The sequence below is a fragment of the Aplidium turbinatum genome, chromosome 13 (genome assembly GCF_918807975.1).
Source record: "Aplidium turbinatum chromosome 13, kaAplTurb1.1, whole genome shotgun sequence".
Taxonomy (NCBI): domain Eukaryota; kingdom Metazoa; phylum Chordata; class Ascidiacea; order Aplousobranchia; family Polyclinidae; genus Aplidium; species Aplidium turbinatum.
Window position 1 is genome coordinate 17,889,719 of NC_137484.1, and position 27,171 is coordinate 17,916,889.

The 27,171-nt window shown below is 37.3% G+C and overlaps 1 protein-coding gene across 1 annotated transcript; it reads right to left on the reverse strand.

Moving 5' to 3' along the window:
* LOC145781700 (tRNA-dihydrouridine(16/17) synthase [NAD(P)(+)]-like) lies at positions 1-25,667 on the reverse strand. The gene is made up of 5 exons (XM_082593372.1): positions 25,468-25,667; positions 4,920-5,061; positions 2,749-2,915; positions 1,899-2,057; positions 1-745 (listed from the first exon to the last, which is right to left on the reverse strand). The coding sequence occupies exons 1-5, from the start codon at positions 25,665-25,667 to the stop codon at positions 1-3; spliced, it is 1,413 nt and encodes a 470-aa protein (XP_082449498.1).
* Between the last annotated feature and the right edge of the window lie 1,504 nt (positions 25,668-27,171).

Below are 27,171 nucleotides of genomic sequence, written 5' to 3' on the forward strand. Positions count from 1 at the left end.
TTATCTATGATCTTCTGTATTCAATGCATGGGTGGTAGGTACAGGTTTATTAAACTTTTTTCCGTTTTTGTGAGATGAACATTCCATGTTTAACTCTTTTGTTCTTTTTCTGCAACATGGCTTGCAACACAAGAAAACACATTTTTTACTGCTGGGATTTCCACATTTTACACAATCAACATAAACCGGCTTGGTGGACTTGTTTTCTAAAACAAACTTAGAAATTTTCTCTGCTTTCTCTGAAGGGTCGAGGTCAGCAATTTCTTCGATTTTGAGTCCCCGTTTAAGTAGCTTCTTTAGTTTCTTTTTTGAAATCGCCCCGTCTGATGGTGTCTCCATGTTTTGGTTTTTAGAAACTGATTTGCTGGGGGGAGGTCGAACATAAGGCTGACAAATCCAATGCGGAAATGGAAGAGATGACTCTACGTTGGGGGCCCCGCAGTGTTTCCCACCACACTCTCCCGTGCATATCTCCCGGAGCAAATGCACACCTTGCCTAATATCACTAATACTTCTGGCGTTTGAAACAAGGTCTCTTGCCCTTGTGTGTCTCTGCAATGCGTGATGACACATTTTGAAAACGTGGCCCCTCATATAGGAAACAGGACAGGGATACTTGTCCACAAAGTCTAAATACTCCAAAGCTATGTCCCAAACAACGAGGTTCGCTCCTTGAAATAAGCCTGGATTATGCAAACTCCCTTCAGCAATCATAACACCATCTACATTGGTTTCCTGAATGCACCTTGAAGAAGATAAAAGATATTAGTATGTGTTGAGCAAACCAGGGCCGTAAGCAAACACAGTATAGCACTGAGTGAAGAAATTCAAGTAATAATGCACTCAGCCGAGCTGAAACTGTGAGCTTTGTACAGCGCTGGCAGCAATGTACTTTGCTTATTTGTGATGAACGTGTTTATTAGGGTGCTCGTTTTTGAACTTTTTTTTAAATTCTCTCCGGGTAGACGGGTAGTGGGGAAATGGTGCCAATGAGTGAGAAAACAATCATGACAAAATTTGAGATTTGTAAAAAATTGTCTTCAGCCTCCTCATGGGGCCCAAAAATCGAAAAATGGGGTCAAAAACGCAATTTTTTTTTTAAATATTTTTAGTTTGGGTAGATACAATATTGTTTAGATATATCTAAATAACCTATAAAAAAAAATTGAAGTCATTTGAACTATTCCTTCAGCTTTCTCACAGCTTCTAAAAATTTTCATTTTGCTGAAAATTTCGCATTTCTGTTTGTGGTTACATAACTACAAACTTCGTCAGTGACGTAAATTCAAATAAAAGACGTCACTTTTTCCTACCAAATTAACCCAATTTCATTAAAAAATGACGCAACAGCTCAGGGCAGGCCTATAAAGAGAAATACAATGACGTTTTATAGCTGGCAAAATGCCTAACGCAATTATGTATCATGTACCCACCCACAAAAATGCGAAATTTTCAGCAAAATGGAAATTTTCAGAAGCTGTGAGGAAGCTGAAGGAATATTTCAAATGACTCCAATTTTTTTTCTTAGGTTAATTAGATATATCTAAACAATATTGTATCTACCCAAACTAAAAATATTTAAAAAAAAAACTGCGTTTTTGACCCCATTTTTCGGCCCCATGAGGAGGCTGAAGACAATTTTTTACAAATCTCAAATTTTGTCATGATTGTTTTCTCACTCATTGGCACCATTTCCCCACTACCCCGAGAGAATTTAAAAAAAAAGTTCAAAAACGAGCCACCCTAGTGTTTATGTGTACAGCAAACATATGCAAGGATACATTTCGTTAAGATTACTATAAAGCTCAAATTACATTTAGTTTTTGCTTGCTTACAAATCGAAATCGAAATATCAGAGTCTGAAAATAAAATGGTCAAAATAGGTAAACAAATGGCACCTCTCCACGTCAGCTTTATATTGAATGTTGCCATTAGCGAACACTGGGATTTGTACGGCTGCTTTTATTGCCTTGATGTGTTCCCAGCTAGCTATGCCAGTCAAAGGACCTTTCATTTCTTTGGTTCGTCCATGTACAGTAAGAAGTTGACACCCAGCACTGTAAATACCAACAACAACTAATTTTTTTAAACTTTTTAATAATTTACTGAGAAAGCCTCTTTGGAAACTCAATCCTGGCAATTTCACATATTTGTAGAGACTTTAGACAACCGATGTGCAATCATGGTAACTGAGACTAACAGAATGAAATTTCTACTTGTTATTGAATTGTTGTTGCCTGAGAATTACTTCACCCACTAGGTGCCGTTGAACGAGCTGTCCATGGAAAGCATTAATCAAGCACATACCCTAGAAAAACAATGTATAGCCTATATAAAGTGCGGCCTGCAGGAACGCTATCTTCGGCTCCTGTCTGGGCTCTAGAATATCCAATTATCCAATCTTATGGTTTGGCTGAATTTTAAGGAAAAATTGTGTGAAAATTTTAATGCGGTCACCAGGACTAACGAAAAGCGGCATGTATCTATATATAAAAATTTTGGGCACACCGGCCCTACAATTTTACCAGCTTTCCTCGATCTTGCCATTTTTTTATTCACAAAGTCAAGCAATTATCCAACTGAGATTTTAGGGTAGACAACAATTTGAGATGTCCCAATGTAAGCTTGCTTTCTTTACCCATAAAGAACAATTTAACATTTTTGCTACCGTACTTAAAATTATCAACCTACTTTCTACTGTAATTTGCAATGAATGTCTAAGAATGTTTCAGATTTGTAGGCACTGACCTTTCAAGCATCTTGGCGTATCTTACAGTTTTTTCAATGTCAGAAAAAATTCTTATCTTGCAAGTTACTGGAACAGAAAGTTGTTCATGGCATGCCTTCACCAGTTTGGCCACCAGCTCCCAGTTATCGCTCAAGAAAGCTCCATAATGACCACGTTTTGCTATTGTCTGAACCCATTCAATATACAAAGGTCAACCAAAGCAGGGTCTGCTACTATTCGGTGAGTCCGATTCGGTGAGTCCGATTCGGTGAGAGCCTTTTTCGGTGAGAGCCCTATTCGGTGATTTTTTTGAATTTTTTTTTGAAAATTATTGGGTACCGTAGCCTAATTAAAACCCCAAAACCCCAAACCCCCTAACCCCAAACCCAAAAACCCAAAAAAAACCAAAACTCCCAAAACCCAAAAAAACCCAAAACCCCCAAAAAAAAACTCACCAAATAGGGCTCTCACCGAAAAAGGCTCTCACCGAATAGGGAACTCACCGAATCGGACTCACCGAATCGGACTCACCGAATCGGACTCACCGAATCGGGCCATTCCGACCAAAGCATATGGCACATACATTTTACACTGTAACAGTTTCTGCATTAGTTTAACAACAGACTGTCTATTTTTACTTCCTATACATTTCATTAACTAGAAGTTGGGGTAGAAAGCAAACTTCTATTTTCAACTTCAGTGTTGTATGAACAACAAATGTGTCAGTCATTGTGGTCAAAAACTACAAATGCATACTTTTCGAAAACCTCACTCTACTTAGACATAAAACAGATTATATCTGACTGAAACATCTTGTTATACTAATACTACATGTTAAGTTCCACTTTACTATGGTTAGAGCTCAACTGATATATCGGTCAGCCGATATCAGGAGTAATCGGCTATTTTTTGCCGATAAACATCGGCCAGCAAAAGCACACTCAAAACCAGTTATACAAGCCTTAAGAAACACAAGTTGCACAAACGCGCATTTAAACTCTCTCGTTTTAATTACGTGCAAGTGCAAGCGGCTGCACACAATCCATTTTTGCATGCAGCACGTGGGTATGCTTTTGAATGTCTTGTTTTGTGCATGTGGAAGGGCGCTCTCCTAGCTGCCTATTTAATTGGTGCTGCCTGGTTGTGCTTGTGTTTATCAGGCTAGTGGCAGTGATACCGGTCTTTGTGCGAATCCTAGCAGAAAATTCTGTCGTGTTGTACTGATTTACGATGACAAAAGATGTTCTCTTTTGGTATGAATGCTTGAACACAAAACAGTAGGCTATTGCATTTGATTGTTTCTTTTTTATTTGATGTTTTTTGTGATTAGATTTAAGAATGATTTTTCCATTACAGCAACCAATGCATAAACTTTCTTGGACTGGTTTGTTGCTAAATAACTTTGTTGGTAACAAATTTTTTTGTAGTTGATATATATCGATTGAAATATATCGGTATCGGCCTAAAAATTTTATAAATATCGGTATCGGCCTGAAAAAGTGATATCGGTCAAGCTCTAACTATGGTAATGCACAAACATCAACCAATTAAGAATAAATATTAGTTGCATCTAGGCCTATAGTAACAAGTAGCTTAGATCTAGAAGACAAGTTTACACTCAGACTGTTAAAGTCAGGATTATGGTAAATTTCTTAACTATTTTCAAGTATTATAAATCTATTATTGCATTTTTTTTTAATTTTCTGAAACAACGAGTGAAACAGTCTATTAAGGTTTTTAAAAGAGCAGCAACTGTACAATACTTTAATTGGTCTGCTGGGCTTTTTTGCTTGGCATTGAGCACTCTTTTTACAGTGCTAATAGTTATTAGGAGCTTGTGTACAAGTCTCCACCCTGGTCATAAATGCTATGACGTGAATAACTGAATATATGTCAAAGATTGGAATCAATCAAGTCATGTAGAACAGTAAAGCAACGGTAAAATAGTTTTACCCTATATATTTGGTCGTCTTTAACAAATGAGGTTGTGGTATTTCTAACCAGGGCGAAAACTTGTACACCAGCTCCAGTTATTGAATATAACAGCACACTGATAGTGCAACCTCATATAACTAGGCATACATAATTGTCAATACATTTAAATAAGTAAACATGCAAAAATGATTTGGTCAAAAACTTACAATCTAAATCTGTTAGGCTAATCTTCTACTCGTGGGAACATATTTGATACCTGAGGGCAGCCAAGGTTGATATCAATTGCATCACAAGTATCCTGGGCCAATAATGCTGACTTGACCAAAATATCAGAATCGTTGGCACAAAATTGAATTATCAAAGGTCTATCACCTTCACATGATGCTAATGCTTCTTTCCTATGCAAAAAATGGTACAACTTTTAAACTCATAATAGTAAAGCCACAAAAATAATAATGGTATACAGTATATGTATAGTTAAAGAAAGTATGGTTTTGTCAGCATAAAATTAACTTCAATAGGCTACTTGTTGCATAAAAAACAGCAAACAATTGGTGTAATCTATATTCTATGTCTTGCTTACGTGATAAAAAAAACATGCGGATGCTACTTTTCAAGTAAGGTAATAAAAATATGTGATTGACAAATAGCCTACATTAGGCAAGTTTTTGGGTGCTGGTTAAAGATCGGCCGCCTTGGTCAGTGACGTCACGAAAATATGTGACGTCATGCAAAAAAACGCAACTACTTTTAAGAAGGGTGCAAAAACGCGGAATAGAAGTAAAAGCGGAATGCGTGGTGATTTTTAACTTAAACTGTACTATTTTGTACCAATTCTCAGCAATTCATACCAAACCAACACAAATTAAAAGAGTATGTCTTGCTTTATTAACCTAACAACTTTCACGTTTATATGTTATCTACAAAACGAGAAATCGTTGTTCAAACGTAACCGCTCGACGAAGCTTTTTTCCAATGCATTTTTCAAGGCGATTCGATCGTGGTTCAGTATCAGCCGCCCACAGTTTGCTGTGATCGATGAATACTGCCTCCACCAAATATGCTGTAGCTTTCTCATTTCTGCTCGGATTCTAACAATTTTACTATCGTTGGATGGCATTATGCTTCATCTACTCGAATGGATTAATTGCCAATCTAAAGTAGGCATTATATTTATAGACCGAGAGCCTACGACAGAAGATTTCACCCCATAAAGTACAAAAGGTTTGACCCCTTGAAGTTACTGGGGTCAACCATGTCACTCACAAAAAGTATGGAAGATTGACCGCACCGGGTGGATCTGGACCCTAGAGCCCCCTAAAAAGCCCAAAAAGGGGGTTAATTTCACCCCATAAGGTACATGGACCAAACTTGGTGAAAACGAAGTTCTATGTCAGGACATCACAAAAATATCAAATCTAACAATATTTTCGAGTGGAAAGGTGATGTAAGACTCCCCCCAAAGTGACCCCCCAGGGGGTTAATTTCACCCCATAAGGTACATGGACCAAAGTTGGTCAAAACGAAGTCTTATGTCAGGACATCACAAAAATATCAAATCTAACAATATTTTCGGGTGGAAAGGTGATGTAAGATGCCTTCAAAGTGACTTCCCTTAATGTGACCCCCTCGGAAGGTTTATTCCACCCCATAAGGTACATGGACCAAACTTGGTCAAAATGAAGTCTTATGTCAGGACATCACAAAAATATCAAATCTAACAATATTTTCGGGTGGAAAGGTGATGTAAGATGCCTTCAAAGTGACTTCCCTTAATGTGACCCCCTCGGAAGGTTTATTCCACCCCATAAGGTACATGGACCAAACTTGGTCAAAATGAAGTCTTATGTCAGGACATCACAAAAATATCAAATCTAACAATATTTTCGGGTGGAAAGGTGGTGTAAGATGACTTCAAAGTGACTTTCCTTAATGTGACCCCCTCGGAAGGTGTATTTCACCCCGTAAAGTACATGGACCAAACTTGGTCAAAACGAAGTCTTATGTCAGGACATCACAAAAATATCAAATCTAACAATATTTTCGGGTGGAAAGGTGATGTAAGATGTCATCAAAGTGACCCCCAGAGGGTTTATTTCACCATAGAGTACATGGACCAAACGTGGTCAAAACGAAGTCTTCTAGGGCACCACAAAATATCAAATCTAACAATACTCTCAGTTGGAAAGGTGATAAAAGATCACCCAAAGTGAATCTCCTCCTATAGTTTAATTTACTTCATCCCTTTCTCGAACCAACCTTGGTGTAACGAAAGTGCTATGCCAGGATAGTACGAATGGATTAAATTTAAAAATATTTTTATATAGGTTTTGATGAAATACATTCACAAGCTGTCCCATGATGCATGAAATGGAACTATAGCCTACTTTACAAAAAGTTTTTGTATAAATCATATTAAGTCAATCGAAAAAAGGCAACAGGACATGACAATACATGGCTTTGTAACACCAAAAACAGAAAGTACGTAAGAAGCATATAGGCTACAGTAGCCAGAAAATTGATCCAAGATCTTGATACCACCACTAAATGTGGACTTAATCGAACAACTGACTATCCAAATCAAAACGTTTCGAAATGAATCATTTGGAACGTTAATTTAGGCAGTAATGAACATTTTCCAGCTGCTACAATAAATAACCCAATAAACCCAATGTAGTAAATTTTTGTTTAATGCCATTTGCTTCATGTCTCCAATCAGTTATTGTAACTGTTCATTCATAAACAGAGATTGTTTGTGTAAATGTAAACGGTAACTCAATTGGTTAGCGCGTCACTTCTGGAACGAAGAAGCTTCAAGATCAATAGCGGCGCTGGTTCGACTCTCGGGGTGTGCGCTTGAGCAACGCACGTTAAGGGCTGCTCTCCATTCAGCGGCATCTAATGGATGGAATAATTCCCCGACAACAAGCCTTCAACAATCGGAAACTTCACTCTGTCAATCTCGGTGACCGGGCCTGCGCCAGTGATTCAAAGCCTCTACAAGTATGCGAAACTGCCAGGATTAAGCTCTGCAAGAAGCTTTCCCAGTCCGAGGATAAAGATTCAATCAATCAATCAATCACTGGTGTCGCTTTTACTTTCTTCGTCTTATTCTTCAGATTCATACAATTCTCCTGTTATATACAGAGAAATAAAGACTGTACGAAACAATTGCTATTATGCACTACAGATATGCGTAACATACAATAGTAATTTTATTATCTTTTACAGACGTCTATTTTTCTTCGAATAATGCAACATTGCAACTTACTATTAACTGGAAAAAGTTCAACATTTATTTGTTATTTAGTGCACCCAGGCATTTTTCTCAAGATTGCAGAAACTATTGGTTATAGGTTCCTAAAACGAAACTTTACAGCCAGTTATTGGCTAATGTTTACAGTAAGAAAGTAAACGACTGATAGACCAGGAGAAAGTTTTATATTTATAAAGGGTAACCCAAGCGACATCCAATGCTGTTTACCTTCTTCTTGACTTTCCTGGATGAGATCAGATTCCACGCAGAGACATCTAAAGATGCTTTATACCTTTACCTTCAAACCACACCACTTTATAAGAACCTCCTTCTTCTTTCCAGCCATACTCTAGCAGCAACGTTGCTGCTTGTTCACTTCTAGTTGAAGATAACCACCATCTTGTGATGAGATGTGTGCGCCTTGTCTTCTGGAGAAGTACTCGTAAACAAAGTGGTAGAGTACTACTATCTACAGTAGCTTCTGGTATGCATGATATCCTTTCATTTTCTTTTTTGGGTTTGTAGCCGTCTAAAAACATTTGTAAACGGACTTCGTTGACATAATTAATTTTCTTGTTTTTGTACATGTTACACACAAAGTTCTCTATGGCGATGATAGTGTCTTCACTAATTTCTTTGTCGTGTCCGAGTTGGCTAAAAGCTGCCTGCGCTTCGTGGTTTCCTTGGAGTAATTTCAGCGGCCGCACTTTCCCTTTCCTGCTAAATGACGAGGTGTAATCAGAATCTGTAAAGGCATGATATGCAGGTAAACACTTGCAAATCGTCACTCCAAGTGCGGTAGGCCTATGCAGCTGGTTGATGTTGATGTACCGCTGCGTGTTATTGCTTTGCAAGCCAGCTTCTATCCATATCTTTAATGAAGGATCAAAAGTTCCATAGCAACCTAAGCCAATTACAAGACAGTCAGTGTCAGACGTGCGGATAACCACATTGCTTGGGGCTGGTACATCGCAGACAGCTTGCTTTATCTCTGTATATAACAGGAGAATTGTATGAATCTGAAGAATAAGATGAAGAAAGTGAAAGCGACAGCAGTGACAATGAAGAATAAAGAAACGACCGTTTACATTTACACGAACAATCTCTGTTTATGAATGAACAGTTACGATAACTGATTGGAGACATGAAGCAAATGGCATTAAATAAAAATTTACTGCATTGGGTTTATTAGGTTATTTATTGTAGCAGCTGGAAAATGTTCATTACTGCCTAAATTAACGTTCCAAATGATTCATTTCGAAACGTTTTGATTTGGATAGTCAGCTGTTCGATTAAGTCCACATTTAGTGGTGGTATCAAGATCTTGGATCAATTTTCTGGCTACTGTAGCCTATATGCTTCTTGTGTACTTTCTGTTTTTGGTGTTACAAAGCCATGTATTGTCATGTCCTGTTGCCTTTTTTCGATTGACTTAATATGATTTATACAAAAACTTTTTGTAAAGTAGGCTATAGTTCCATTTCATGCATCATGGGACAGCTTGTGAATGTATTTCATCAAAACCTATATAAAAATATTTTTAAATTTAATCCATTCGTACTGTCCTGGCATAGCACTTTCGTTACACCAAGGTTGGTTCGAGAAAGGGATGAAGTAAATTAAACTATAGGAGGAGATTCACTTTTGGGTAGGTCTTTTATCACCTTTCCAAATGAGAGTATTGTTAGATTTGATATTTTGTGGTGCCCTAGAAGACTTCGTTTTGACCACGTTTGGTCCATGTACTCTATGGTGAAATAAACCCTCTGGGGGTCACTTTGATGACATCTTACATCACCTTTCCACCCGAAAATATTGTTAGATTTGATATTTTTGTGATGTCCTGACATAAGACTTCGTTTTGACCAAGTTTGGTCCATGTACTTTATGGGGTGAAATACACCTTCCGAGGGGGTCACATTAAGGAAAGTCACTTTGAAGTCATCTTACACCACCTTTCCACCCGAAAATATTGTTAGATTTGATATTTTTGTGATGTCCTGACATAAGACTTCATTTTGACCAAGTTTGGTCCATGTACCTTATGGGGTGGAATAAACCTTCCGAGGGGGTCACATTAAGGGAAGTCACTTTGAAGGCATCTTACATCACCTTTCCACCCGAAAATATTGTTAGATTTGATATTTTTGTGATGTCCTGACATAAGACTTCGTTTTGACCAACTTTGGTCCATGTACCTTATGGGGTGAAATTAACCCCCTGGGGGGTCACTTTGGGGGGAGTCTTACATCACCTTTCCACTCGAAAATATTGTTAGATTTGATATTTTTGTGATGTCCTGACATAGAACTTCGTTTTCACCAAGTTTGGTCCATGTACCTTATGGGGTGAAATTAACCCCCTTTTTGGGCTTTTTAGGGGGCTCTAGGGTCCAGATCCACCCGGTGCGGTCAATCTTCCATACTTTTTGTGAGTGACATGGTTGACCCCAGTAACTTCAAGGGGTCAAACCTTTTGTACCTTATGGGGTGAAATCTTCTGTCGTAGGCTCCCAGACTATTATGTAGCGCTAACTTAAACTTTACTATTTTGTACCAATTCTCAGCAATTCAATTTTTACAATAAAAATACCAAACCAACACAAATTAAAAGAGTATGTCTTGCTTTGTTAACCTAACAACTTTCACGTTTATATGTTATCTACAAAACGAGAAATCGTTGTTCAAACGTAACCGCTCGACAAAGCTTTTTTTCCAATGCATTTTTCAAGGCGATTCGATCGTGGTTCAGTATCAGCCGCCCACAGTTTGCTGTGATCGATGAATACTGCCTCCACCAAATATGCTGTAGCTTTCTCATTTCTGCTCGGATTCTAACAATTTTACTATCGTTGGATGGCATTATGCTTCATCTACTCGAATGGATTAATTGCCAATCTAAAGTAGGCATTATATTTATGTAGCGCTAACTTAAACTTTACTATTTTGTACCAATTCTCAGCAATTCAATTTTTACAATAAAAATACCAAACCAACACAAATTAAAAGAGTATGTCTTGGTTTATTAACCTAACAACTTTCACGTTTATATGTTATCTACAAAACGAGAAATCGTTGTTCAAACGTAACCGCTCGACAAAGCTTTTTTTCCAATGCATTTTTCAAGGCGATTCGATCGTGGTTCAGTATCAGCGGAATGGCCCGTTTCGGCGAGTCCGATTCGACGAGTCCGATTCGACTAGTCCGATTCGGCGAGTTCCCTATTCGGCGAGAGCCTTTTTCGGCGAGTGCCCTATTCGGCGAGTTTTTGAAATTTTTAAAAGGAAATTATCGGGTACCGTAGCCTAATTACAATTGCCGTTTTTACATAGTTTTAACATCGCTAAACGTTAAATCATGCAGAAAGGAATAAAAATAAAATGTTTGAACTATTAAATTAAAATTCGTCGTGTCAGTTCAGTTGTTTTTATTTTTGACCATCATATCAAAAACAATACACGTCGACATAGCAAAGGTGTAGAAAAAGGTAGAAGCGACAAAACGCGAACGTTAAAACGTGCTTGTGACCGAAGTAAGTTATTGAGTTGAAAGAAATTTGGCACGGTCGCAACACCTTCAGAAAAATTTAAGATATGAAGGGAAAATAAAACAAAGAAAATATTACAAAAAAAATCATGCTTATGTGTATAAGTTAGTACTTTTGAATAGTTAAAATGATTAGTTTGGTTCAACAAATGAGAACCCATTGTAGTAACAGAATGAAAAGGCTAACTAAATGTGTGGCCTATCGTTTTAACGTCGCTAAACGTTGAAATCCTGTAGAAAAGAGAACTTTGCTGACTAGGATACGCTGAAACTGAAAAACATTCACAGAAGCCCTACGATACGTTGCATTTTTAAGATAATGTATTCAGACGTTGAATCAATGTACAAATGAAATGTTATGCTAAATGGGTTCTTGGAACAATTCGAAGGGCTTCTGTGAATGTTTCTCAGCTTCAACGTATCCTAGTCAGCAAAGTTCTCTTTTCTACACGATTTCAACATTTAGCGACGTTAAAACGATGTAAAAACGGAAATTTTTGCTGGTTGGGATAACTGGGCTACGGTACCCGATAATTTCTTTTAAATCCAAGCTGTAGGCCACACATTTGTTGATCCAAACTAATCATTTTAACTATTCAAAAGTGCTAACTTACAGACATAAACATGATTTATTTTTATTTTTTTTGTAACATTTTCTTTGTTTTATTTTCCCTTCATATCTTAAATTTTTCTGAAGGTGTTGCGACCGTGCCAAATTTCTTTCCATAGGCGCCGACTTTTCAAAAAACCTTGGGGGGCGAGAAAGGTGATAACGTCATAACCATAGCGCTATTTACTCAATTAAAATAGTCTTTGATTAAGCTTAGTGTCGTGTTTATATTAACACCTAGGTCGCAAACCGAATTTATTAGAAGCGCTGCTTGAAAGGATTAGGTTTACGCTTGCAGTACGCCTACGTCTAGTAAAAATTTTGATATTGTTAGCTCATAATTGGAACTGTTGGAAAACAAGCCGATTCATTTCCTTTTCGTGCGAGTGAACAACAACGATCAAAACAGTGAAGTTATCGAAATAAAACGCAAAAAATCATGATCTCAAGCAGAGTGAAAACCCGGTATCAGTTTTATTAACCTCGTTTCGCTAATTACTTACTTTCAAAGCGTTGACAACGGCGAAGTGTTTTCTTTTCTGTTTTTTATCGAAAGTCTTTATAGTCTTTTATTGAATACAGTAGGCTATACTCGAGTAAAGGTCGAGATGTTCGCAATTGATTTTCACCTCAAAAAGACAAGTTCAACTAACACGGGACAAGCTGTTGTCTCCAGCTCAGCAATTTTCAAAATGAACGCACTAAAAATCATTGTCGACGTAGATTACGGATTGTGAAATCGCGTCGGCTTAAGTGAAAGTTTTGAATACGTTTATTTGCAGTGATTCAAACTTAATTTTCAAATTCAATGATTTCTTGTCAATTCTAAACTTTATGCACTTGTTGAGCAATATGCAAAGCTCACGAGACAAAACAGAAAGAGGAGATCATTATTTTATTTTTGCGTGTAGGATATAATCGTTCTTATTATTACGTAACATTCCATGATCGTTAAAGTCGATGTCAAACCTTAGCGGTCGCATAAAACAATGATGTCAGGTTAGCTAGGTGATAATAGCGGTAAGAGACGTCGTTAATGCAGGCAATATCTGCGACCAAGACCATTAAACACCTTTTCTTTTTTCGGTTTTCAATTTAATTCTCACACATTGCAAAAACAATGCGTTCTGTTGAATCACAATTGATCTCACAGCGGGAAGACCTCGTTGAAAATAGCGCGTCTAATTTAGCTGGTTTACTTAATATTGCAGTGAATAGTTACGTGACTATTCCAGCAGTACTCTACCATCTACTTTGAAATTTCCATACCGTATGAGATAGCCATGCGATCAGCTGCTGTTTTGCGGGCAAGAGCAACGTAGGCTTTTCTTGCTTTCGGCATTCTTTAAGTCCGTTTAAATTATCTAAATCTCCTTCGCGAAGTGTTTTATATTTGAAACACCACTTGTCATCACCATTTTTGTTGCCCCTCAACCATAAATTTACGGGGGGCGCCGGCCCCCCCTGAAGTCGGCGCGTATGTTTCTTTCAACTCAATAACTTACTTCGGTCACAAGCACGTTTTAACGTTCGCGTTTTGTCGCTTCTACCTTTTTTACACCTTTGCTATGTTGACGTGTATTGTTTTTCATATGATGGTCAGAAATAAAAACAACTGAACTGACATGACGAATTTTAATTTAATAGTTCAAACATTTTATTTTTATTCCTTTCTGCACAATTTCAACGTTTAGCGACGTTAAAACTATGTAAAAACGGCAATTATAATTAGGCTACGGTACCCGATAACTTCCTTTCAAAAATTTCAAAAACTCGCCGAATAGGGCACTCGCCGAAAAAGGCTCTCGCCGAATAGGGAACTCGCCGAATCGGACTAGTCGAATCGGACTCGCCGAATCGGACTCGCCGAATAGTAGCAGACCCCAGTATCAGCCGCCCACAGTTTGCTGTGATCGATGAATACTGCCTCCACCAAATATGCTGTAGCTTTCTCATTTCTGCTCGGATTCTAACAATTTTACTATCGTTGGATGGCATTATGCTTCATCTACTCGAATGGATTAATTGCCAATCTAAAGTAGGCATTATATTTATGTAGCGCTAACTTAAACTTTACTATTTTGTACCAATTCTCAGCAATTCAATTTTTACAATAAAAATACCAAACCAACACAAATTAAAAGAGTATGTCTTGCTTTATTAACCTAACAACTTTCACGTTTATATGTTATCTACAAAACGAGAAATCGTTGTTCAAACGTAACCGCTCGACGAAGCTTTTTTTCCAATGCATTTTTCAAGGCGATTCGATCGTGGTTCAGTATCAGCCGCCCACAGTTTGCTGTGATCGATGAATACTGCCTCCACCAAATATGCTGTAGCTTTCTCATTTCTGCTCGGATTTGAGCAATTTTACTATCGTTGGATGGCATTATGCTTCAACTACTCAAATGGATTAATTACCAATCTAAAGTAGGCATTATATTTATGTAGCGCTAACTTAAACTTGACTATTTTGTACCAATTCTCCGCAATTCATTTTTTACAATAAAAATACCAAACCAACACAAATTAAAAGACTATGTCTTGGTTTATTCATATGTTAACTTTCACATTTATATCTAATCCACAAAACGAGCAATCGTTGTTCAAACGTAACCGCTCGACGAAGCTTTTTTCCAATACATTTTTCAAGGCGATTCGATCGTGGTTCAGTATAAGCCGCCCACAGTTTGCAGTGATCGGTGAATACTGCCTCCACCAAATGTGTTGTAGCTTTCTCATTTCTGCGCGGATTTGAGAAATTTTACCATCGTTAGAAAGCACGATACTGCATCTATCCGATTTAATTGGTTGCAAGTTTAAAGTAGGCATTATATTGATCTAGCGTTAACTTAAACTTTACTATATTGCACCAATTCTCAGCAATTCAATTTTTACAATAAAAATATCAAACCAACACAAATTAAAAGACTATGTCTTGGTTTATTCATATGTTAACTTTCACATGTATATCTAATCAAGAAAACGAGCAATCGTTGTTCAAACGTAACCGCTCTACGAAGCTTTTTTCCAATGCATTTTTCAAGGCGATTCGATCGTGGTTCAGTATAAGCCGCCCACAGTTTGCAGTGATCGATGAATACTGCCTCCACCAAATGTGTTGTAGCTTTCTCATTTCTGCGCGGATTTGAGAAATTTTACCATCGTTGGAAAGCACGATACTGCATCTATCCGATTTATTTGGTTGCAAGCTTAAAGTATTCATTTTATGCATTATATATTTGCTTTATTAACCTAACAACTTTCACGTTTATATATTATCTACAAAACGAGAAATCGTTGTTCAAACGTAGCCGCTCGATGAAGGTTTTTTGTCAATTTTACCATGGTTGGAAAGCACGATACTGCATCTACCCGAATCAATTGGTTGCATGTCCCAGGTATACAGTACATTTATGTAACGCTAATTTAAACTTTACTATTATAACATCAATTACTCCAAAAGTGATATGACATTTGGACAACATCATGAACTCCAAACAGACTTAAGCAATGATATCCATAAGCAGACAATAGGCAAAAAGTGTTTACTAATCCTCTTTAATTGAATCTTGCTTGAACATTTTTAATTATTCCAGACATGTTGGATCAATGTGCTTGGCCTGCGCAGTTTTTGAAGTCAAGATTCAGTTGGTCAAGCAAAAATAGTAGGCTACACATTTAGCCAAACGCAGCAGCACCACTTTTCAAGATTGAACAATAGAAACCCTTTAATGATGCAAAAATCAGTAGTCTTAACAGCATTAAATTTTACGTCTTGAAGCAGTTTAACATCGCCTATCTTAATACGAGAAGTAGAATGGGGTGACTTTGGTCCAGTTATGAGACACCGTTTACTTTAATTTTACAATGGTTCTGGGAGAAAACTTTAATTTACCCATATTGAAGACTATCGAGAGCCCTTACATGTTACCAAGTTTGAAGTCATTTAGTCCATGCGTAGAGTTAAAAAAAAAAAAAACTACAAGTGGTTTTCACTCCAGTGTTTTAAAAAAACTATAAGCAGTCATCTTTTTTCAAGACATGCTCATTGCCAACCCCAAAAAGGGGTGTCACTGGCCTCTTTCAGAGTTTTTAAAATACTTTCAACAATCAGCACTCGTGATTACGTATCAAATATCAAGTTAATCGAACGAAAATGTACCACTAATATAAGGCCTGGCACCTGGTTTCCGTTTGTATTTCCTATAGGTATGTCAATTTTTGAAATATTAATCTGCACTCCATCAAGCCAAAATTGAAGAAAATGGATCACTAACATAGCTAATATTCTGTTATAAACGATAAAAAGTGGATTAACATCATACAAAAGTGGCCAAATCACACCATATTTTCTACATGTCAAGGGGTGACTATAGCCACCTACGTGAAAGAAGCAAATGCCCAGCAGCCAAATTACATAATTAATACTGAACCTAGAGCTAAGACCTACTTTCTGTCAATGCTTGGCATACCCAGTATGGTCAGACACTGGCGTGCCAGGTAAAAGTTTGCAAAGTTATTTTTTGGTGTTATTTGGCGGCCATATTGGATCCTCCAGAGTGAACAACTGAATTCACATTTTTCTTAAAAAATTCTGAAAACACACAAAAGAGGATATTTACAAACCTATGCAAATGACCAAAATATTGCAGAAATATTTTAAGTTGCTCAAGTTAACCAGTAACCTTTTTTTTGTTTGGTACAAAGTCACCCCTGATGGCCAATGTCAACCCATTTTACGGAATGATTTGTTCTTGATGAGAAACATCTGAAGTAGCATCTATCCATGATCGAAAAATATTTGGAACTGCCTATTTCATCCAAAAATTTGTTAATTTTTTAAGTTGGTACACTATTGTTTTTGTGGCAAAAAGGGACTCCTTCAAACTTAAATAAACGAAAAACTACTCGTTTTTCCTTACAGTGCTTTGCTAGGGAAGAAAGTTGCCAGACTTCCCTCCCCCTCTCGGACCACCTGCTCGGTACCCATGAGATTCGCGGGCCCCTAATCAAGGCACTTCTAACAAAAACGCACTTTGTATTAATATATGACTTAGTTTCTTCAATTTCCCGGACCTCTCGGAAGGGTTGCGGGACCCTCAAATCATCTCGGGTCCGAGTCCAAAAAATATACCTCCTTGTCAATGTATTGATTATATGTCTCGGCTTTTGTTGTATTGCATCTGTGATGTGTCATTGTCTGTACAGTGGGCTATGTTGTCGCAACGCGGTCAAGACAAAAGTGTTACAGTATAAATGTTATAATGGGACAAACTGATGTTTCTCATAGCTAGAGCAAGAGCAAGACGCTAGCCGTTTTGGTAACTTCTTCACTTCAAAGTACACGCAACACAATTCAAGTTTAAACTCTCTCTCCTCAGAATTGTTTAGAGAGTAGCCTATAGCATACCTATCCAAACAAACGAAACAATTTCTCTGTTATGGCTGTGAAAGCTTTGTCGTTTTTAAGTGTAAAATTCGCACAACATGGACTACTCTTTGTATTGTTGAGTAGCCCTAAAAAGGGCTGTTTTAGTAGCCCTAAAACGAGCTTTTGAATAGTCAGGAAACCAAACCTTCTTACGATGTCGTTTGAAATTTCAAACGACGCACCAGAACGTCGCGAGGTAGGCTACAGTTTGAGAATCACGGTAATACACAAATAAAGCACATCCTACTTTTAAATTTCGTAATTTATCAATCATGCTGCAAACTCGGAACCTTTCACGCACCCTCTGAAATCGCTCTAAGACCCCTTGGGGTCCGCGGATTCCCGGCTGAGAAACACTGGCATAGATGACCTACCTGCAATGTACAACACAGTGGCGTAGCCAAGGGGAGGGGAGGGGGGGGGTTACAACCCTCCCTTTGGCAGGCGTGTGACGTCACGAGATTGAGAATAATGCTTTCAGTTTCTATGTCTCTAAAACAAAGTTTGTCTTATTTCAAACGAAACTGCATTAAAAGAGCGAGTTTTGCCAATATATCTAAGACTCCCAGAACCATTGCAAAATTAAACTAAGCGGTGTCTCATAACTGGACCAAAGTCAACCCATTCTACTTCTCGTATTAAGATAGGCGATGTTAAACTGCTTCAAGACGTAAAATTTGATGCTGTTAAGACTACTGATTTTTGCATCATTAAAGGGTTTCTATTGTTTAATCTTGAAAAGTGGTGCTGCTGCGTTTGGCTAAATGTGTAGCTTACTATTTTTGCTTGACCAACTGAATCTTGACTTCAAAAACTGCGCAGGCCAAGCACATTGATCCAACATGTCTGGAATAATTAAAAATGTTCAAGCAAGACACAGTTAAAGGGAATTAGTAAACACTTTTTGCCTATTGTCTGCTTATGGATATCATTGCTTAAGTCTGTTTGGAGTTCATGGTGTTGTCCAAATGTCATATCACTTTTGGAGTAATTGATGTTATAATAGTAAAGTTTAAATTAGCGTTAGATAAATGTACTGTATACCTTGGACATGCAACCAATTAATTCGGATAGATGCAGTATCGTGCTTTCCAACGATGGTAAAATTGTTAAAATCCGAACAGAAATGAGAAAGCTACAGCATATTTGGTGGAGGCAGTATTCATCGATCACGGAATGGCCCGTTTCGGCGAGTCCGATTCGGCGAGTCCGATTCGACTAGTCCGATTTGGCGAGTTCCCTATTCGGCGAGAGCCCTTTTCGGCGAGTGCCCTATTCGGCGAATTTTTGAAATTTTTAAAAGGAAATTATCGGGTACCGTAGCCTAATTGCAATTGCCGTTTTTACATCGTTTTAACGTCGCTAAACGTTGAAATCGTGCAGAAAGGAATAAAAATAAAATGTTTGAACTATTAAATTAAAATTCGTCATGTCAGTTCAGTTGTTTTTATTTCTGACCATCATATGAAAAACAATACACGTCAACATAGCAAAGGTATAAGCGACAATTCACGTCAACATAGCAAAGGTGTAGAAAAAGGTAGAAGCGACAAAACGCGAACGTTAAAACGTGCTTGTGACCGAAGTAAGTTATTGAGTTGAAAGAAATTTAGCAAAGTTGCATCACCTTCAAAAAAATTTAAGATATGAAGGAAAAATAAAACAAAGAAAATGTTACAAAAAAAATAATGTGTATGTCTATAAGTTAGTACTTTTGAATAGTTAAAATCATAGGCGCCTAACTATTTTTTTGGCCGTGGGGGCGAAAGCGTGTTTCATCAGCAGCAACGTAAATTCAGCGAAATGTCACGCAGATGGATGACGTAATTCTGTCGTCACACTAGGATTGCTTTTATTGCCACACTCTGAGTTATCGCTACGTTCGACCTACCGTTAATTATTATAAACAAAGCTCGACCAAAACACATGCTATGCGTCTGCGTTGGCTAGCGGTTGATGGACTGCGACTCTTTAAGCTAAGCACAACATAAAGTTTAGCAACGAACTAGATTTATTAGCATGAAACAAGAGACGAAAAGGTTTACTAAAATGTATACTGTAAATGGAATGAAAATACTAACTTGATCATATGCTTGAAAATATACCTGTTGAAAGCAAAATCATTCATGTTTACATCAATTCAACAGCACGTCACCTTTAATAAATTTAAAAGTTGCTGACATCCGTAAACAGCCCTTGAAAAATAGTTACGGAGAGACGTTTGATTAAGTTTTCGACTTGACATTGCTCCCTTTTCACTACAATATCGCAACTTATGGCTGACCAGCTTTCAAGTTTCAATGTGTTGTAATACGCCCGTTTTCGTGTTGCAGATGAAACAAAAGATGCGCATATTCCCCGCCTTTGATCGGGTTTCTATGGCAACGGACGTGTGTGCGCCATGCAGTTTGCGAGAGTCCGTTGTTGTGTTGATTATGCCGCTTGTGCGACTGTGGGCAGTGCGGTTTGTACCAGCCCTTGTTACGTTGGTTAGTGGTAACCTCGGGCCGAGACTTCAAGTTCATTTTCACAGCAACCGATTCACTGCCGCGACAATTCTCTGCAGAGGTTTCGACTTTCGAAAGCGACAGCGAGGCTGTTACTGTTTGCAAGCGCATTAAGTTAAACGCACGCTGCGTCAACGTAGCAAATTATGTTGTTTTTGGGTGCATTCAACATCTGATGACATTGAATCGACGCAAAATGGTAGATTTTTGCTATGTCACAGGCAGCAAAGTCAGTCATTTTTACATTGATTCAACGTCTGCAGACGTTAAATCAACGTAAAAATAACAGATTTTTTTGTCTGGGGTGGGATTGTAGCATCGCAACTCGTTCTAGTGATTATTTACTGCGAAGCTGTTGCGGTTTGTATTTAAAAATGTTTTCCTGCTGCCGATCGCTAGTTCATCTATTGTTTTATGTATCAATGCCGCATAAAAAGTTGCTCCCACGCGGAAATATGCGTGGGGGCCTGGCCCCCACGGCTTAGGCGCCTATGGTTAAAATGATTAGTTTGGATCAACAAATGTGTGACCTACACTCCTACAGCTTAGATTGAAAGGAAATTATCGGGTAGGCTACCATAGCCTAGTTATACCGACCAGCAAAAATTTGTTCCAAGAACCCAGTTAGCCTAACAGTTCATTTTTACATTGTAGTAACAGAATGAAAAGGCTAACCAAATGTGTGGCCTATCGTTTTAACGTCGCTAAACGTTGAAATCGTGTAGAAAAGGGTGCTTTTGCTGACTAGGATACGTTGAAACTGAGAAACATTCACAGAAGCCCTACGATACGTTGCATTTTTAAGATAATGTATTCAGACGTTGAATCAATGTACAAATGAAATGTTATGCTAAATGGGTTCTTGGAACAAATCGTAGGGCTTCTGTGAATGCCTATCCTAGTCAGCAAAAGCTCCCTTTTCTACACGATTTCAACATTTAGCGACGTTAAAACGATAGGCCACACATTTGTTTAGCCTTTTCATTCTGTTACTACAATGTAAAAATGAACTGTGTTCTTGGAACAATTTTTTGCTGGTCGGGATAACTAGGCTACGGTACCCGATAATTTCCTTTCAATCCAAGCTGTAGGCCACACATTTGTTGGCCCAAACTAATCATTTTAACTATTCAAAAGTACTAACTTATAGACATAAACATAATCTATTTTATTTTTTTTTGTAACATTTTCTTTGTTTTATTTTTCCTTCATATCTTAAATTTTTCTGAAAGTGTTGCGACCGTGCTAAATTTCTTTCAACTCAATAACTTACTTCGGTCACAAGCACGTTTTAACGTTCGCGTTTTGTCGCTTCTACCTTTTTCTACACCTTTGCTATGACGAATTTTAATTTAATAGTTCAAACATTTTCTTTTTATTCCTTTCTGCACGATTTCAACGTTTAGCGACGTTAAAACGATGTAAAAACGGCAATTATAATTAGGCTACGGTACCCGATAATTTCCTTTCAAAAATTTCAAAACCTCGCCGAATAGGGCTCTCGCCGAAAAGGGCTCTCGCCGAATAGGGAACTCGCCGAATCGGACTAGTCGAATCGGACTCGCCGAATCGGACTCGCCGAATAGTAGCAGACCCCATCGATCACAGCAAACTGTGGGCGGCTCATACTGAACCACGATCGAATCGCCTTGAAAAATGCATTGGAAAAAAGCTTCGTTGAGCGGTTACGTTTGAACAACGATTGCTCGTTTTGTGGATTAAATATAAATGTGAAAGTTAACATATGAAAAAACCAAGACATAGTCTTTTAATTTGTGTTGGTTTGGTATTTTTATTGTAAAAAATGATTTGCGGAGAATTGGTGCAATATAGTAAAGTTTAAGTTAGCGCTAGATCAATATAATGCCTACTTTAAACTTGCAACCAATTAAATCGGATAGATGCAGTATCGTGCTTTCCAACGATGGTAAAATTTCTCAAAACCGCGCAGAAATGAGAAAACTATAACACATTTGGTGGAGGCAGTATTCATCGATCACAGCAAACTGTGGGCGGCTTATACTGAACCACGATCGAATCGCCTTGAAAAATGCATTGGAAAAAAGCTTCGTCGAGCGGTTACGTTTGAACAACGATTGCTCGTTTTGTGGATTAAACATAAATGTGAATGTTAACATATGAAAAAACCAAGACATACTCTTTTAATTTGTGTTAGTTTGGTATTTTTATTGTAAAAATTGAATTGCTGAGAATTGGTACAAAATAGTAAAGTTTAAGTTAGCGCTAGATCAATATAATACCTACTTTAAACTTGCAACTAATTAATTCGGATAGATGCAGTATCGTGCTTTCCAACGATGGTAAAATTGTTAGAATCCGAACAGAAATGAGAAAGCTACAGCATATTTGGTGGAGGCAGTATTCATCGATCACAGCAAACTGTGGGCGGCTCATACTGAACCACGATCGAATCGCCTTGAAAAATACATTGGAAAAAAGCTTCGTCGAGCGGTTACGTTTGAACAACGATTTCTTGTTTTGTAGATAACATATAAACGTGAAATTTGTTAGGTTAATAAAGCAAGACATAGTCTTTTAATTTGTGTTGGTTTGGTATTTTTATTGTAAAAATTGAATTGCTGAGAATTGGTACAAAATAGTAAAATTTAAGTTAGCGCTAGATCAATATAATGCCTACTTTAAACTTGCAACCAATTAATTCGGATAGATGCAGTATCGTGCTTTCCAACGATGGTAAAATTGTTAAAATCTGAGCAGAAATGAGAAAGCTACAACACATTTGGTGGAGGCAGTATTCATCGATCACAGCAAACTGTGGGCGGCTTATACTGAACCACGATCGAATCGCCTTGAAAAATGCATTGGAAAAAAGCTTCGTCGAGCGGTTACGTTTGAACAACGATTGCTCGTTTTGTGGATTAGATGTAAATGTGAAAGTTAACATATAAATAAACCAAGAGATACTCTTTTAATTTGTGTTGGTTTGGTATTTTTATTGTAAAAAATGAATTGCGGAGAAGTGGTACAAAATAGTAAAGTTTAAGTTAGCGCTACATAAATATAATGCCTACTTTAGATTGGAATTTAATCTATTCGCGTAGATGAAGCATAATGCCATCCAACGATAGTAAAATTGTTAGAATCCGAGCAGAAATGAGAAAGCTACAGCATATTTGGTGGAGGCAGTATTCATCGATCACAGCAAACTGTGGGCGGCTTATACTGAACCACGATCGAATCGCCTTGAAAAATGCATTGGAAAAAAGCTTCGTCGAGCGGTTACGTTTGAACAACGATTGCTCGTTTTGTTGATTAGATATAAATGTGAAAGTTAACATATGAATAAACCAAGACATACTCTTTTAATTTGTGTTGGTTTGATATTTTTATTGTAAAAATTGAATTGCTGAGAATTGGTACAAAATAGTAAAGTTTAAGTTAGCGCTAAATTAATATAATGCCTACTTTAAACTTGCAACCAATTAATTCGGATAGATGCAGTATCGTGCTTTCCAACGATGGTAAAATTGTTAAAGTCCGAGCAGAAATGAGAAAGCTACAACACATTTTGTGGAGGCAGTATTCATCGATCACTGCAAACTGTGGGCGGCTTATACTGAACCACGATCGAATCGCCTTGAAAAATGCATTGGAAAAAAGCTTCGTCGAGCGGTTACGTTTGAACAACGATTGCTCGTTTTGTGGATTAGATATAAATGTGAAAGTTAACATATGAATAAACCAAGACATAGTCTTTTAATTTGTGTTGGTTTGATATTTTTATTTAAAAAATTGAATTGCTGAGAATTGGTACAAAATAGTAAAGTTTAAGTTAGCGCTAGATCAATATAATGCATACTTTAAACTTGCAACCAATTAAATCGGATAGATGCAGTATCGTGCTTTCCAACGATGGTAAAATTTCTCAAATCCGCGCAGAAATGAGAAAGCTACAACACATTTGGTGGAGGCAGTATTCATCGATCACTGCAAACTGTGGGCGGCTTATACTGAACCACGATCGAATCGCCTTGAAAAATGCATTGGAAAAAAGCTTCGTCGAGCGGTTACGTTTGAACAACGATTGCTCGTTTTGTTGATTAGATATAAATGTGAAAGTTAACATATGAATAAACCAAGACATACTCTTTTAATTTGTGTTGGTTTGGTATTTTTATTGTAAAAAATGAATTGCGGAGAATTGGTACAAAATAGTAAAGTTTAAGTTAGCGCTACATAAATATAATGCCTACTTTAAATTGGAATTTAATCCATTCGGGTAGATGAAGCATAATGCCATCCAACGATAGTAAAATTGTTAGAATCCGAGCAGAAATGAGAAAGCTACAGCATATTTGGTGGAGGCAGTATTCATCGATCACAGCAAACTGTGGGCGGCTTATACTGAACCACGATCGAATCGCCTTGAAAAATGCATTGGAAAAAAGCTTCGTCGAGCGGTTACGTTTGAACAACGATTGCTCGTTTTGTTGATTAGATATAAATGTGAAAGTTAACATATGAATAAACCAAGACATACTCTTTTAATTTGTGTTGGTTTGATATTTTTATTTAAAAAATTGAGTTGCTGAGAATTGGTACAAAATAGTAAAGTTTAAGTTAGTGCTAGATCAATATAATGCATACTTTAAATTTGCAACCAATTAAATCGGATAGATGCAGTATCGTGCTTTCCAACGGTGGTAAAATTTCTCAAATCCGCGCAGAAATGAGAAAGCTACAACACATTTGGTGGAGGCAGTATTCATCGATCACTGCAAACTGTGGGCGGCTTATACTGAACCACGATCGAATCGCCTTGAAAAATGCATTGGAAAAAAGCTTCGTCGAGCGGTTACGTTTGAACAACGATTGCTCGTTTTGTGGATTAGATATAAATGTGAAAGTTAACATATGAATAAACCAAGACATACTCTTTTAATTTGTGTTGGTTTGATGTTTTTATTTTAAAAATTGAATTGCGGAGAATTGGTACAAAATAGTAAAGTTTAAGTTAGCGCTACATAAATGTAATGCCTACTGTAGATGAGGCATCATGCTTTCCAACGATAGGAAAATTGTTAAAATCCGAGCAGAAATGAGAAAGCTAGGAGGCACTATTCATTACAAATATTTAAAAATCAATAGCCTTTCCGCTTTTACTTCTATTCCGCGTTTTTGCACCCTTCCTAAAAGTAGTTGGTTTTTTTTGCATGACGTCACACATTTTAATGACGTCACTGACCAAGGCGGCCGATGCTTAACCAGCACCAGTTTTTGTTGGTCTTATTGCAAAAATAACAAAACAACACGCAATTAAGGCAAAAAAAATTAACCTTTGAAATGAACAAAAACAAAATCTAATGCAAATATTCATTATGTCCATAAGTGTTGTCTACAGAGAAATCACAAACCTTGGCAGACAACCTAAAAATTTAGTAGAAACTTAATTCTTGAAGATACTTACCGATAGTGAGAGTTTCTTGCAAAGACTGAAGCATGATACATTGGGCTGTAGCACAATTCTGCTCCATATTTTCTACTTAACATCCGCCATGCAAGCTCACTTTGATCAACCATAGGAGCAACAATGTATTTTGATTTTTTTAAAACTTTATCCCAAAATTCATAACCCTCAAGTTTTTCAGCCAATGTATTGTTTTCCATACTACAATATGTCTTGCAAATTATGCTACTAGAAATGTAAAAAAAAACAGGTAAACCTTCCATTAACTATTATGATATAAAGATTTTCCTTCGAGAGCAGAAAGTTACAGTACATATGCCAAGCCATTGAAGAATATATATTTATTGCGGTAACTTCGGTAAGTCTAATGCTACTTTGATACAAATTCTTGGTTGGTTGGCAACATTTTTTCACAAAAACGGAAAGTAGCGTATGTACATCACACTTGTATGATAAAAGTAAATACAGTATTTCAATACCGTACTTGTCGAAATTTTGATAAACATTGTGCAACAAGCTTGGCACATAAAATCATCCATGCGTGATTAATAGATCCGCTCCGGTTTTGTTGCTTACTTATTTTTGTATCGGGGACAAATATTGACTGAATGTTTGGTTTGGTGTTGATTGGATGGATGGTCGTTTATTTTTGTTTGGATGCGAAACAAAACGTAATTAATCTGGTTTTAATTACAAAAAAAAAATTCCCGAAACCTATTCTTATTGTTTCGTATCATTACGATCTTCAAAATACAGGTCATGTCAATAAGAACACAGTTGTTTTGAAAAGCCGTGCAACGCTGTAGGACAGTGGGCGTTAATTATGTCAAGTGATTGCTCTTGATAGTTATCATCTACTGTTTTATAGCTTAAGCTACAAATAACGTTGAATTATGCTAGTTGTAAGCTAAAAATAGATAGGAATAAAATGTTCAATAACAGTTACAAGGAATGTTTACCAATAAACTTCTGGCTCAGTATGGCCTCCTCATATTCAACGGTAGCTTACCATGCTGTTCCACAGCTACTGATTTTCTCTTCCACGTGGGAATGCGAGCAGTGATTTTTAGTCATAAAAAGCATCAAGTCAAAAAATCGAAACCGACTAGGTGCGCCCGGAAATGACTTTCGATGCGCTGTTAGAAAATTTACACCGCCCAGCGACCAATTGGTGGACAGTAAACAAAAAAAAAAGTCTCATTAAATTTAGTTGTAGTGCTTTGGTGTTATTTTAGTACGCCGATATAATTCTTCCGAATAAAATTTGATTAGATCAAATTAGTTGTTTTGCAAGAAGTGGTAGGCCTACGCTTGGCAGTACCGGTACAGAGCTGTTAATTTTATAATCGACTTGAATAACATGTCAAATAGCAGCCACTCTATTCTTTGTTGTTTTAAGAAAACCTCTGAAACGTCAATCGCGTCTTCGTGCTGATAGAATTATTACGTTACTTTTACAGACATAAAGCTTGTGTTTACTTAAATCCATATATCTCTTTCCACGGAGTTGGTGATCTATCGACTTGTACGAAAACAATTTACATTTTAGCAATTCCTTATTCTTCCCGAAAAACAAGTTAAATAATTGCTGTCAGTTTTTAGACGAGAAACTGAAACTTGCAAGGATTGTGACTCATGAAACGGCACCAGAATATCTGTAGTGTGTTGTTTTAAAATGCTATTTTTAACTTCTATTGCTCTAAA